The sequence below is a fragment of the Rhinopithecus roxellana genome, chromosome 9 (genome assembly GCF_007565055.1).
Source record: "Rhinopithecus roxellana isolate Shanxi Qingling chromosome 9, ASM756505v1, whole genome shotgun sequence".
NCBI classification, from domain to species: Eukaryota; Metazoa; Chordata; class Mammalia; order Primates; family Cercopithecidae; genus Rhinopithecus; species Rhinopithecus roxellana.
The window spans coordinates 81,697,536-81,712,946 of record NC_044557.1 but is presented as its reverse complement, the minus strand read 5'-3'; the positions used below and the strand labels follow the sequence as shown (position 1 = coordinate 81,712,946).

General features: G+C 38.4%; 1 protein-coding gene across 2 annotated transcripts in view; it reads right to left on the bottom strand.

Moving 5' to 3' along the window:
- SLC30A8 (solute carrier family 30 member 8) overlaps positions 1-13,519 on the bottom strand; it is a 54,147-nt gene extending 40,628 nt beyond the window's left edge. For both annotated transcript variants that reach the window (XM_010386874.2, XM_010386875.2), the window contains exon 1: positions 13,118-13,519. In XM_010386874.2, the coding sequence (XP_010385176.1) occupies positions 13,118-13,188 (71 nt within the window). In that variant the 5' untranslated portion in view covers positions 13,189-13,519. The remainder of the gene's footprint in view (positions 1-13,117) is intronic.
- Between the last annotated feature and the right edge of the window lie 1,892 nt (positions 13,520-15,411).

The following is a 15,411-nucleotide window of genomic DNA, read 5'->3' as shown; positions in this document are numbered from 1 at the left end:
CAGCAGCTCAAGGAAACCTGCCTGTCTCTGTAGACTCCACCTCTGGGGACAGGGCACAGCTAAACGACAACAAAAGCAGCAGGAACCTCTGCAGACACAAACGACTGTGTCTGACAGCTTTGAAGAGAGCAGTGGATCTCCCCACACGGAGGTTGAGATCTGAGAAGGGACAGACTGCCTGCTCAAGTGGGTCCCTGACCCCTGAGTAGCCTAACTGGGAGACATCCCCCACTAGGGGCAATCTGACACCCCACACCTCACAGGGTGGAGTACACCCCTGAAAGGAAGCTTCCAAAGTTAGAATCAGACAGATACACTCGCTGTTCAGCAATATTCTATCTTCTGCAACCTCTGCTGCTGATACCCAGGCAAAGAGGGTCTGGAGTGGACCTCAAGCAATCTCCAACAGACCTGCAGCTGAGGGTCCTGACTGTTAGAAGGAAAACTATCAAACAGGAAGGACACCTATACCAAAACCCTATCAGTACGTCACCATCATCAAAGACCAGAGGCAGATAAAACCACAAAGATGGGGAAAAAGCAGGGCAGAAAAGCTGGAAATTCAAAAAATAAGAGCACATCTCCCCCTGCAAAGGAGCGCAGCTCATCGCAAGCAACGGATCGAAGCTGGTCAGAGAATGACTTTGACGAGAGGAGAGAAAAGACTTCAGTCCATCAAACTTCTCAGAGCTAAAGGAGGAATTACGTACACAGTGCAAAGAAACTAAAAATCTTGAAAAAAAAGTGGAAGAATTGACAGCTAGAATAATTAATGCAGAGAAGGTCATAAACGAAATGACAGAGATGAAAACCATGACACGAGAAATACGTGACAAATGCACAAGCTTCAGTAACCGACTCGATCAACTGGAAGAAAGAGTATCAGCGATTGAGGATCAAATGAATGAAACGAAGCGAGAAGAGAAACCAAAAGAAAATAGAAGAAAAAGAAATGAACAAAGCCTGCAAGAAGTATGGGATTATGTAAAAAGACCAAATCTACATCTGATTGGGGTGCCTGAAAGTGAGGGGGAAAATGGAACCAAGCTGGAAAACACTCTTCAGGATATCATCCAGGAGAACTTCCCCAACCTAGTAGGGCAGGCCAACATTCAAATTCAAGAAATACAGAGAACGCCACAAAGATACTCCTCAAGAAGAGCAACTCCAAGACACATAATTGCCAGATTCACCAAAGTTGAAATGCAGGAAAAAATGTTAAGGGCAGCCAGAGAGAAAGGTCGGGTTACCCACAGGGAAGCCCATCAGACTAACAGCAGACCTCTTGGCAGAAACTCTACAAGCCAGAAGAGAGTGGGGGCCAATATTCAACATTCTTAAAGAAAAGAATTTTAAACCCAGAATTTCATATCCAGCCAAACTAAGTTTCATAAGTGAAGGAGAAAGAAAATCCTTTACAGATAAGCAAATGCTTAGAGATTTTGTCACCACCAGGCCTACCTTACAAGAGACCCTGAAGGAAGCCCTAAACATGGAAAGGAACAACCGGTACCAGCCACTGCAAAAACATGCCAAAATGTAAAGACCATCGAGGCTAGGAAGAAACTGCATCAAATAACGAGCAAAATAACCAGTTAATATCATAATGGCAGGATCAAGTTCACACATAACAATATTAACCTTAAATGTAAATGGACTAAATGCTCCAATTAAAAGACACAGACTGGCAAACTGGATAAAGAGTCAAGACCCATCAGTCTACTGTATTCAGGAGACCCATCTCACATGCAGAGACATACATAGGCTCAAAATAAAGGGATGGAGGAAGATCTACCAAGCAAATGGAGAACAAAAAAAAGCAGGGGTTGCAATACTAGTCTCTGATAAAACAGACTTTAAACCATCAAAGATCAAAAGAGACAGAGAAGGCCATTACATAAAGGTAAAGGGATCAATTCAACAGGAAGAGCTAACTATCCTAAATATATATGCACCCAATACAGGAGCACTCAGATTCATAAAGCAAGTCCCTAGAGACTTACAAAGAGACTTAGACTCCCATACAATAACAATGGGAGACTTCAACACTCCACTGTCAACATTAGACAGACCAATGAGACAGAAAGTTAACAAGGATATCCAGGAATTGAACTCAGCTCTGCACCAAGCGAACCTAATAGACATCTATAGAACTCTCCACCCCAAATCAACAGAATATGCATTCTTCTCAGCACATCACACTTATTCCAAAATTGATCACATAATTGGAAGTAAAGCACTCCTCAGCAAATGTAAAAGAACAGAAATTGTAACAAACTGTCTCTCAGACCACAGTGCAATCAAACTAAAACTCAGGACTAAGAAACTCAATCAAAACCGCTCAACTACATGGAAACTGAACAACCTGTTCCTGAATGACTACTGGGTACATAACGAAATGAAGGCAGAAATAAAGATGTTCTTTGAAACCAATGAGAACAAAGATACAACATACCAGAATCTCTGGGACACATTTAAAGCAGTGTGTAGAGGGAAATTTATAGCACTAAATGCCCAAAAGAGAAAGCTGGAAAGATCTAAAATTGACACTCTAACATCACGATTAAAAGAACTAGAGAGGCAAGAGCAAACACATTCAAAAGCTAGCAGAAGGTAAGAAATAACTAAGATCAGAGCAGAACTGAAGGAGATAGACACACAAAAAACCCTCCAAAAAAATCAATGAATCCAGGAGTTGGTTTTTTTGAAAAGATCAACAAAATTGACAGACCGCTAGCAAGACTAATAAAGAAAAAAAGAGAGAGGAATCAAATAGACGCAATAAAAAATGATAAAGGGGATATCACCACTGACCTCACAGAAATACAAATTACCATCAGAGAATACTATAAACACCTCTACACAAATAAACTAGAAAATCTAGAAGAAATGGATAATTTCCTGGACACTTACACTCTCCCAAGACTAAACCAGGAAGAAGTTGAATCCCTAAATAGACCAATAGCAGGCTCTGAAATTGAGGCAATAATTAATAGCCTACCCACCAAAAAAAGTCCAGGACCAGATGGATTCACAGCTGAATTCTACCAGAGGTACAAGGAGGAGCTGGTACCATTCCTTCTGAAACTATTCCAATCAATAGAAAAAGAGGGAATCCTCCCTAACTCATTTTATGAGGCCAACATCATCCTGATACCAAAGCCTGGCAGAGACACAACAAAAAAAGAGAATTTTAGACCAATATCCCTGATGAACATCGATGCAAAAACCCTCAATAAAATACTGGCAAAACGGATTCAGCAGCACATCAAAAAGGTTATCCACCATGATCAAGTGGGCTTCATCCCTGGGATGCAAGGCTGGTTCAACATTCGCAAATCAATAAATGTAATCCAGCATATAAACAGAACCAAAGACAAAAACCACATGATTATCTCAATAGATGCAGAAAAGGACTTTGACAAAATTCAACAGCCCTTCATGCTAAAAACACTCAATAAATTAGGTATTGATGGAACATACCTCAAAATAATAAGAGCTATTTATGACAAACCCACAGCCAATATCATACTGAATGGGCAAAAACCGGAAAAATTCCCTTTGAAAACTGGCACAAGACAGAGATGCCCCCTCTCACCGCTCCTATTCAACATAGTGTTGGAAGTTCTGGCTAGGGCAATCAGGCAAGAGAAAGAAATAAAGGGTATGCAGTTAGGAAAAGAAGAAGTCAAATTGTCCCTGTTTGCAGATGACATGATTGTATATTTAGAAAACCCCATTGTCTCAGCCCAAAATCTCCTTAAGCTGATAAGCAACTTCAGCAAAGTCTCAGGATACAAAATTAATGTGCAAAAATCACAAGCATTCTTATACAGCAGTAACAGACAAACAGAGAGCCAAATCATGAATTAACTTCCATTCACAATAGCTTCAAAAAGAATAAAATACCTAGCAATCCAACTTACAAGGGATGTAAAGGACCTCTTCAAGGAGAACTACAAACCACTGCTCAGTGAAATCAAAGAGGACACAAACAAATGGAAGAACATACCATGCTCGTGGATAGGAAGAATCAATATCGTGAAAATGGCCATACTGCCCAAGGTTATTTATAGATTCAATGCCATCCCCATCAAGCTACCAATGACTGTCTTCACAGAATTGGAAAAAACTGCTTTAAAGTTCATATGGAACCAAAAAAGAGCCCGCATTGCCAAGACAATCCTAAGTCAAAAGAACAAAGCTGGAGGCATCACGCTACCTGACTTCAAACTGTACTACAAGGCTACAGTAACCAAAACAGCATGGTACTGGTACCAAAACAGAGATATAGACCAATGGAACAGAACAGAGTCCTCAGAAATAATACCACACATCTACAGCCATCTGATCTTTGACAAACCGGAGAGAAACAAGAAATGGGGAAAGGATTCCCTATTTAATAAATGGTGCTAGGAAAATTGGCTAGCCATAAGTAGAAAGTTGAAACTGGATCCTTTCCTTACTCCTTATACAAAAATTAATTCAAGATGGATTAGAGACTTAAATGTTAGACCTAAAACCATAAAAACCCTAGAAGAAAACCTAGGTAGTACCATTCAGGACATAGGCATGGGCAAGGACTTCATGTCTAAAACACCAAAAGCAACGGCAACAAAAGCCAAAATTGACAAATGGGATCTCATTAAACTAAAGAGCTTCTGCACAGCAAAAGAAACTACCATCAGAGTGAACAGGCAACCTACAGAATGGGAGAAAGTTTTTGCAATCTACTCATCTGACAAAGGGCTGATATCCAGAACCTACAAAGAACTCAAACAAATTTACAAGAAAAAAACAAACAACCCCATCAAAAAGTGGGCAAAGGATATGAACAGACATTTCTCAAAAGAAGACATTCATACAGCTAACACACACATGAAAAAATGCTCATCATCACTGGCCATCAGAGAAATGCAAATCAAAACCACAATGAGATACCATCTCACACCAGTTAGAATGGCAATCATTAAAAAATCAGGAAACAACAGGTGCTGGAGAGGATGTGGAGAAACAGGAACACTTTTACACTGTTGGTGGGATTGTAAACGAGTTCAACCATTATGGAAAACAGCATGGCAATTCCTCAAGGATCTAGAACTAGATGTACCATATGACCCAGCCATCCCACTACTGGGTATATACCCAAAGGATTATAAATCATGCTGCTGTAAAGACACATGCACACATATGTTTATTGTGGCACTATTCACAATAGCAAAGACTTGGAATCAACCCAAATGTCCATCTGTGACAGACTGGATTAAGAAAATGTGGCACATATACACCATGGAATACTATGCAGCCATAAAAAAGGATGAGTTTGCATCCTTTGTAGGGACATGGATGCAGCTGGAAACCATCATTCTTAGCAAACTATCACAAGAACAGAAAACCAAACACCGCATATTCTCACTCATAGGTGGGAACTGAACAATGAGATCACTTGGACTCGGGAAGGGGAACATCACACACCGGGGCCTATCATGGGGAGGGGGGAGGGGGGAGGGATTGCATTGGGAGTTATACTTGATATAAATGACGAATTGATGGGTGCTGATGAGTTGATGGGTGCAGCACACCAACATGGCACAAGTATACATATGTAACAAACCTGCACGTTATGCACATGTACCCTAGAACTTAAAGTATAATAATAAAAAATAAAAAATAAAAAAAATAATAAAATTCTTTTTTTTCTTACCATTGAATTGTCTTGGAATCCTTGGTGAAAAACAATTGACCACACATATAAGAACTTATTTATGGACTATACATTCTATCACATTGGTGTATATGTCTGTCTTTATGCCAATATCACACTCTTGTTGTGATTACTATAGCTTTGTATTAAATTCTGAAATCAGGAAATGTGAGTCCTCCAAATTTATTCTTTATCAAGATTCTTTTGCCTTTCATAGGCCCCTACTGGTTCCATATAAATTATCAGGCTAGCTTAACTTCTTCAAAAAGACAGTTAGGATTTTAGTAGTAATTGCATCAAATTTCCATGTTAATTTTAGGAATAATGTCATCTTAGCAATATTACATTTTCTAATCCACAAACATGGTATATCTTTCGTTGATTTATATCTTTTATTCTTTCTTTAATATTTCTAACTCCCTTTTATAATTTTTAGTGTAAAAGCTGTGCACTTCATTTGTTAAATTTATTCTAAAATACATTTTTTATGCTATTGTAAGTGAAGTTGATTTCTTAATTTTATTTTCAGATTTTCTATTGCTACTGTATAAAAATACAATTACTGTTTGTATATTGATCTCTTTTACTGTGACCTTACCAAACTTATTAGTTCTAAAATTTTTAAATGGATCTTTTAGGACTTTCTACATATAAGATAATGTCATTTGAAAACAGTGATAGGCTGGGCACGGTGGCTCATGCCTGTAATCCCAGCACTTTGGGAGGCTGAGGCAGGTGGATCCCCTGAGGTCAAGAGTTCAAGACCAACCTGACCAACATGAAGAAACCCTGTCTCTACTAAAAATACAAAAATTAGCTGAGTGTGGTAGCGCATGCCTGTAATAACAGCTACTCAGGAGGCTGAGGCAGGAGAATCACTTGAACCCAGGAGGCGGAGGTTGTGGTGAGCTGAGATCATGCCATTGCACTCCAGCCTGGGCAATAAGAGTGAAACTCCATCTCAAAAAAAAGAAAAGAAAAGAAAACAGTGATAATATTAATTCTTTCTTTCCAATCTGAATGTCTTTTATTTTGTCGTCTTCCCAATTGCTCTGGCTAGAACATATAGTACCATGTTGAGTAGAACTCATGAAAGTGGACATCCTTATCTTGTACCTGATTTTAGGGGAAAATGTTCAGGCTTTCACCATAATTACTATAAAAGACGGCACTTTGGTACAGTGTACACTGCTCAGGTGATGGGTGCACCAAAATCTCAGAAATCACCACTGAAGAGCCTATCCGTGTAACCAAACACCACCTGTTCCCAAAAAACCTAATGAAAAAAAATTATGATGTGAGCTGCAGGTTTTTCATAGATGCTTTTAAAGAAGTTTCATTCTATTTCTAGTTTTGCAGGTGTTTATATAATTAAAGGGTGTTGAATTTTGTCTATTCATTTTCTGCATCTAGTGAGATAATCATGTGAGCTTTGTTCTGTATCGTATTAATATGTTATCACTTTGATTGTATTTCAGATGTTAAATTAAGCCTGCGTTACTGGGATAAATCCCATTTCATCATTGTTTGTAATTACTTTTATATGTTGCTGGATTCAGTTCATTAGTCTTTTTCAAGGATTACTGCATCTGTATTCATAAGGGATATTGTTCTATAGTTTTATTTTCTTGTGATATTTCCTCCTTTTTTGCTATCAGCAGAATATTGACCTCATAAAATGAGTTGGGAAGTGTATTTACGCCTCTTCTATTTTGGGGAAGAATTTGTGATGAGTTAATATTAATTCTATTTTAAATTTTGGTAGAAATCACAAGTGAAGACATCTGGACTTGAGCTTTCTTTGTATAAGGTTTTATGAAATTTATTAATAATTCAGTATCTTATCAGATTTTCTATTTCTTCTTAAGTTCATGTGGCAGTTTTGTCTTTCTATGAATTTATCCATTTCATCTAAGATTATATACATTTTATTTTATGCAGTTTCCTCTTAACTATTAGTTAAGAGGAAAAAGGATGACAAATCATGTATTTTATAATTACCCACATTATTATCCTTATTGGTGCTATTTTCTTTTAGTATTGGTTCAACTTAATATCTGGTGTCATTTGTTTTAATATTTCTGTTACTATTGCTTTCTTTACTGATTTTTGTAAAGTGAATCCAACAACAAATTATCTTAGATTTTGTTTGTCTTTATTTCACCTTTATTTTAGGAAGACAGTTTAGGTGGATATAAGATTATTGGTTGATAGGAATTTCTTTTTCTTTTACCACTTTAAATGTCATCTCACTGCCATCCTCCTTTGCTTCTGGTAGAAGTCAGTTGTTAATCTGATCAGGATGCTCTCACACATAATGCATCTTTTTTTTCTCTTGCTGCTTTCAAAGTTTTTTATTTGTGTTTTGCTTTTAGTAGTTTTACTATAATGTGTGAGCGTGTAAATCTATTTGCTTGATTCTTAAGAGTTCATTGACCATCATGAATGTATAGATTAATATTCAACAAACTTCAAAAGTTTGGGGCCATTATTTCTTTGACTATTTTTCTTCTCCTTTTTCTCTCTCCTTCTGGCCCTCTTATTATGCATATGTAAATATATTTAACAATGTACCACATTTCTCTGAGGCTCTGTTGATTTTTTTACTTCATTCTATTTTCTCTCTGTTTTTCATGTTGCATAATATCTTCCAATCTATTTTCAATTTCAGTGAATCTTTCTTCTGCCAGCTTCTATGAATACAGTTCTACTGTTGAACCCCTCTAGTGAATTTTTAATTTCACTTATTGTACTTTTCAGCTTCAGAATTTTCATCTGGTTCTTTTTTAAAAAATAGTTCCTAACCCTTCATTGATATTCTCAATTTTATGAGACATTTTAATCATACCTATCTTTAATTCTTTGTTCTTTGATTTTCTTTAATTCTTTTAACCTAGTTATAATAGGTGTTTTGAAACATTCAAATTCTAAATACAACACCTGGACTGTTTCTACTAACTGCTTTTTTTAAACCAGGTGTTGTCTGACTTCCCCTCCATGTGCAGCCTCTGTTGTCATTCCTCAGAGGGTGCATGACTGGGTAGACGCACAGTCATTCTTATCCTCTCCCATTTCCAAAGGATAATAATCACTTTAGTTGTGTTCACTTTCTTTCTTTCCATGGTCTCGCTGTTAAGTGATTGTTCTGCCTGTGTTGGTATCACACCCAGATTTTGGCCTTCTTAATTGTTTGCTGAACTGTTGCTCTATGGTTTTCAATAATACTCTGAGGTATGAATGGACCAACAATCAGATCCAATTAAATTTGTCTGCTTCAGCTACTATAACAACATACCACAGACTGTGTGTCTTAAATAACACAAATGTCATTTTCTCACTGCTCCAGAGGATAGAATTCCATAATCAAGGCGCTAGCAAATTCACTGGTGAGGATTCTCTTTCTGACTAATAGATGCCTGCCTTTTCATTACTTCCTCGCGTGGTCTTTCCTTAGTGTATGCACCCAAAAAGAGAGAGAGAGTGAGCTATCTAGAGTCTCTTCTTATAAGAACATTACTTCTGTCAGATCAGGACCCCACTCTTATAACCCCAATTAACCTTAATTATTCCTGAGAGGCCCCATTTCCAAATACAGCCACACTGGCATTTGTGCTTCAACATATAATTGTGGTGGACATAAACATTCAATCTATAACAGGCTTCTGTATAGGGGTAATATTTGAGGCCAAATTTTGTGGCTAGTCCCAAATCCAGGAGGGCATTTCTTACCTCTTTTTCTTTCTGTCTCTGTTTAACTTCTAGCCGGTCTGCCAATAGCCTATTGCTATCATAAAGCAACAAGCCTACTCTTAATTGCTCACCAGAAGAATCTTCATTGTTTTCAACAGTGTCCCTATGCTTGAAATGCCCCATGCTCTCTCATAAATAAAATTCCAGCTTGTGTATCATCAGTCTTCTAAGGGAAAGATACATAACCCTCTATTCTTACGGCCTGGCTCTCCCATAAGTAGTACCTTTACACCACTGCACCAGAGCTGGCAGAAGAGACCGTGACCTACTTCTCCTGGAGCCATATTCTTGCTCCACAAGTACAGCACTGATTACGGATAGTAGTCCCTAGTCTTTTTTGCTTATGCCTCCTGGAATACGTCCTGCACACTATGAGTGATCCACGGCAGGGATATTCAGGACCTTGCTGCTCCTGGGCTAGAGATTATACCCTATGTGAGGAGGCTGGGTGAAGGAAAGAAACCTTAGTCCTCTTGGTCATGTCTACAATGAAGAGAATTTCTGCAACCTGAGGCTGGGACAATAAGAGATGCCAACAGCCTTTTGCTCTAGGGGTGAGCTATGATCTTTAACTGGAAGCTGGGAGGAGAGGGAGCCTTGTCTTTTGGCTACATCCACTCAAGAGTTGAGCTCCCATCATACTGAGCTTGGGGAAGAGCAGAGGTTAATGGAGCAGATCCTGGCTCAAATGCCATAGACTGTCACTTCTTACTGAGATTTAGATTTTCTAGAATAAATAATTCTTAATTTTCTGCATGACCTTAAGACAACTTCCAGAGATTTTCATTTCTTTTTTATAACTTTTACCACTTAAATAGTTGTTGAAAATGTTCTAGCAGTTTACCTCTATCATCTGTCCCTACCCTTACTTCCTCTGCACTTCTTCAACATATGGCTGGGGAAAAGAGAAACTTGATCCCTTCCACCTAGCATCAAGAAAAACATTGATTATTTTTCTTGTTGCAGTTCAAGTTTACACAGCTTTTTTTTTTTTTTTTTTTTTTTTTTTTTTTGCTACAATGAACCCAAAGCCCAGAGAATCCCATCAATGAAACACATTTGGAGAGACTGGAGAGGGTAAAAATCATAGTTCATGGCACCTACTGGGTCCAATATTACTACTTCCTGTAGTAAAATGTCTGTAAAGATTACCTCCAGCAATTCCTGTCATCCAATATGCACATGCAATCAAGAGATAGAATCTATTGCCTCACCCATGGAATCTGAGACTTGGGACTTGCTTTAACCAACCCATAAATTGTGATAAAAATGATACTCTGCCAGTTCTGCGATTAAGCTATCTGAGAATCGTCAGCTTCCACTATTGCTCTCTTGCTACTCTGGACTGCCACATAAGGAATTCCAGGCTAACCAGATAAAGTGAGACACCATACAGAGAGAGAAGCCATGGGAAGAATAATTAAGACCTCCCACCCCAGGCAAAAAGCCAACACAAATATCTCAGTCATGTAAGTGAAGCCATCTTAAACCTTCTAGCGTAGCCCAGATACCAGCAGAATGCAGCTTTCCATTCCAGCTAATATCACATGGAATGCTGCCCAAATCCTGACCCACAGAATCATAATAAAAAAAGTTGTTGTTTAAGCCACTAGGTCTTGGGGTAGTTTGTTGCAAAGCAATAGATAAATGGAACACTCCATTTGTGGAATTAGGTAATAAAGTTTTCTTCAGATTAAGTTTCTTACCAGCTGGTAACAGTTTAAATAGAAAACTGATCATAAGTAGAAAGAAAAAGAAGTAGAAGGAGAAAAGAGAAGGAATATCAGGGGACAAAGTTGTCTATGACTAATAGAGACAGAACAAAATAAATGAGATAGATTGGGAGAGGTGAGGGAAAAAGTGAGTAAGTGAGGGAATTCAGGGACATGTGACCTAAGGAGGAAATAGATTAAGGATTCAGGAGCCCAGATGGTGGACGTATGAGTAGAGGAGATGTAGAGGGAGAAGGCAAACACTAAATTAACAAGCAGGGGGCCTGGGTCCACAGCACAGTTCTATTGTAATTAGCCATCTGCCCTCAAGAAAGGCATTTACTTTGACCTCAAGAAAGGTATTTGTTCTATCTGGCATTCAGTTTCCTACATGGTAAAATGAGGGATCGAGATAAATAATCTCTTGCAGATTTAATTTATTTCCCTTGACAAGAAAATACAAATGAGTTTGACAATTCTTATAAACACTGTGCCCTGAAAACCATACCTATTTATTGGGTGAATGAGACTTTGTAACTATAAGTGGTTGGCTTATTTGTGCAACAAAATGGTAATAGTCTACCTTACTGAGAAGGGAAATATTGTTATTTCAGTAATGTGGAGATGCTCTATTGATAGTATCTGTAGGGCTAACAATTTTTTGTCCAAAACTTCTGCCTGACTTACCACGAGGCTTTGTTTTTTATGTTAATAACCTCAATAAATCATATCTAATATTATTTTCTAAGAAAAATAATTATTCCAATGTGAGACTGCTAGATTCTCTGTTTTAAGACAAGTTATAAATATCCTTTTTATAAAGTCTCTTTGCTGTTGCTAAAATATTTGATGCTATCAAACATAGTATCACTACTCCTTAGAATATTAATTTGGCTTTGTGAAACAAACAAGAACATTACACATATTATTAATGGGCAAGTATTCTCTTAAATTCTTCTTCTAACATGAATTCTTTTCAGATTTTCATTAGCTCATTTATATTCACTGAATGTGTTTCTTTTTTGAACCCCATTCGGATTCAACTCCTCAAACAAACCAAGCTCACATCTTATGTATGTGAAAGTGTATTTACTGTGCAATTATCTAAGTCTGCAAACCTTTCCTTAAACCTATTTTCTATGTAGGTTATCCCTAACCCTACTTTAATTCCTTTTTATTTTTCAGCTCTTAGCCTATTAATTCTGAAAAAGCTTCCTCTGATTCCAAAGTCCAGTTATTCTTACTGAATGCCCTCAGTATGACACAAATACACTGTTTTGTAATTGCCTAGCTCTAATATGTATTTCACATTAGACTAAGTTTCAAGAGGACAAAGATCTGAGACTAGACATTTTTTTCTAAGTCCTGCACTTCGCACAGGTGTGTTCAATCAACAATTGTTAACCAAGTGAAAAATGAATGAATGTATTGCATGTGACACTGTGGGTGATATTAAAAAGAAATTGAATACTTTGTAGAACATTAGAATCAGCTATATTTATTATAGGTATGCGTATTAATAATATTTTATGAGCATGAAAGCAACAACTCATTTTAAGATCAATATAACTACAATTATGCCATATATTGAAGTCTTAATTTTTTCTAAATAAAATGTACTATCTATCATAAAACTGAGAATAATTGAGAAAAGGAAAAGTCAACACATTAGATTATATAGGTCTATTTCTTGGAATAAACACTACAGATGAAAAACACATCAATAAAATGTGCTCTTTACGCACTTAGGATATTTAAGGAATCAAATCAACTATATAAAGTATTGCATTTTTCAGAATATAAAATACATGTCAGTCAACAACTTATAAAATGTTCCAGAGTGCCCCAAGTAGCAGAGTAAAGGTTTACAGTTCAGAAGCAACAAGTTATAGGAATTAATTGGATGATATTCAAGAGAGAAAACTGTGAAGCAGACACAGACATCTATTACCTTTCTAGTGTGAAAGCGTACATCTTGGCAGCTTTATCATTCACCAGATAAGTTCTTTCAAGAAACTCCATGACGGCCAGGATAAGAGCTGCTGCTGCTGTTGTCGCTGTTGAACTCACCCCCAGTTTTGGAAGCAAAGCAGCACTCCAACTATTTATATACTTTCTAAAGAAAAAATTAAAAGGCTCCAGAAATTAAAATAATGAGCTTCCTACATCAGTGCTATTGGTAGGTCTGCAAAAATTACAGCCTCCTTGGAATATTACCTGGTTTCACTGTTTTCACCTACAAAAACTGCTTTTCTAGGGAGACTTGCAGGTAGCATTATATGAAGTGTGTATGTCTTTTGCATGATATCTGATTCAATTGTGCTTTCTAAGAGGTACAGGAGCTCAAGAGTTTGCTACAAATTGCTGATGTAGGGTTTTGACCTTCAGAGCACACCTGGGTGAGCTGCAAATAGCTACCATTCTGTACACTAATCTAATTTTTTCTTTTTCTCTCCCTCCTCCTTTTTCTAGACTCTTTATCAGCCTAAAAGTATTTCTTTGGAATTTAGTTCTAAGATGACCTCTAAGCAGCTGTCAGAATTTACTTGTCCCTCCTAGGACCATTTTGGGATTTCACTATTGAAAGGGAAGACAAGGGTCAACAGTTTCTGAAACCAGTCATCTGAAAACAGTTCTTGAATAGCTTTGAAATCCTTTTGACCGGCAAGGGAAGGACAGGCTCTGCTTCTACGTAAATAACAGCCCTCCAAAACACAAGAACCAGAGTGAGCTTAGTTCTCCCTGGCCAGGGTACTCTCTATTAAAGATCAAGGATTCACCCTACCAGGCATGCCAGTTCCAGCTCTCAGGAATGAAGCCTCTGAGTTGCTCCTGGGAGACCTCGGACTCTTCAACTCCTAGGAATCGGCATTTACTTCATTACAAAGCACTTTTCTTCCCAAGTAAGAGAAAGAACTATAGCCTTATGGCAAGAGCTTGGACAAACAGTAGACATTTGTTTGGGGGCAAAAGGTTCCAAAACCTATACAAATGTACGCAAAGATGCAGAGAGAGGGGATTGTGTAGACTGGAGAAGAGGAGTAAACCCCAGACCACTAGGTACTTGGTGCCTTTTCCTTGTGTGATCACTAACTTTCTAGTGAGAAAACTCAGGGTAGTTAAGTCCCAGAATAACCCAGTGGCCCAGTGTAATGGGAAGTTGCCCATTATGCTAAGCTGAGATCTCTCACAATGGCCTGATAAAATGAATATTGTCCTCTAAAATGAGGATGGGGTTCGATGCCAGTTGTCATAGGCAGTGACAGGAGAAGACACCTTTGGTTCAGAATGAGAATATTAGGTCTCCTATCACATCTGTGGTGTGATTGCTGTACCTCTTATTATCTTAAGATTTCAAACACTCTCATCTATAACATAAATTCTAAGGTCTTCTCATATGACCCCACTCTTATCCTTAACTTTGCTCACACAGTTGGGAGCCTCTAAGAGGCTCTGGGGGAGCCTTTTCCTTGCAAGTGAAGGCACTGAAATCCTAGGTCTACTGTTAGCAGAATAAAAACCAATGTATTTTTTCTCGTATATTCTTACTCTTAACCTTACAATGTAATCAGTCATTCTGTGGAGGCAAAAATAAAAAACCAGAAAAGAATTACTAATCCACCTGTGTGACACATTCAAGCTGCCATACGCCACAGCTTGAATCATTTGTCAATAGTTTCTAGCACATACAAGAGAAAGAGAATTCAAGTGAATGAATGTCAAAAATGAGGAAACGAGTCCCGGAGCAAGATGGCCGAATAGGAACAGCTCCACCCTCCAGCTCCCAGCGCGACACAGAAGATGGGTGATTTCTGCATTTTCAACTGAGGTACAGGGTTCATCTCACTGGGGAGTGCCGGAAAATCGGTGCTGGTCAGCTGGTGCAGCCCGATCAGCCAGAGCTGAAGCAGAGAGAGGCATCACCTCACCTGGGAAGCACAAGGGGGAAGGGAATCCCTTTCTAGCCAAGGGAATCTCAGACACACAACACCTGGAAAATCGGGTAACTCCCACCCTAATACTGTGCTTTACCAAGGCTCTTAGCAAACGGCACACCAGGAGATTATATCCCACACTTGGCCAGGAGGGTCCCACACCCACAGAGCCTCGCTCATTGCTAGCATGGCAGTCTGAGATCTAACTGCAAGGCAGCAGCGAGGCTGGGGGAGGGGTGCCCACCATTGCTGAGGCTTAAGTAAACAAAGCTGCCAAGAAGCTCGAACTGGGTGCAGTCCACAGCAGCTC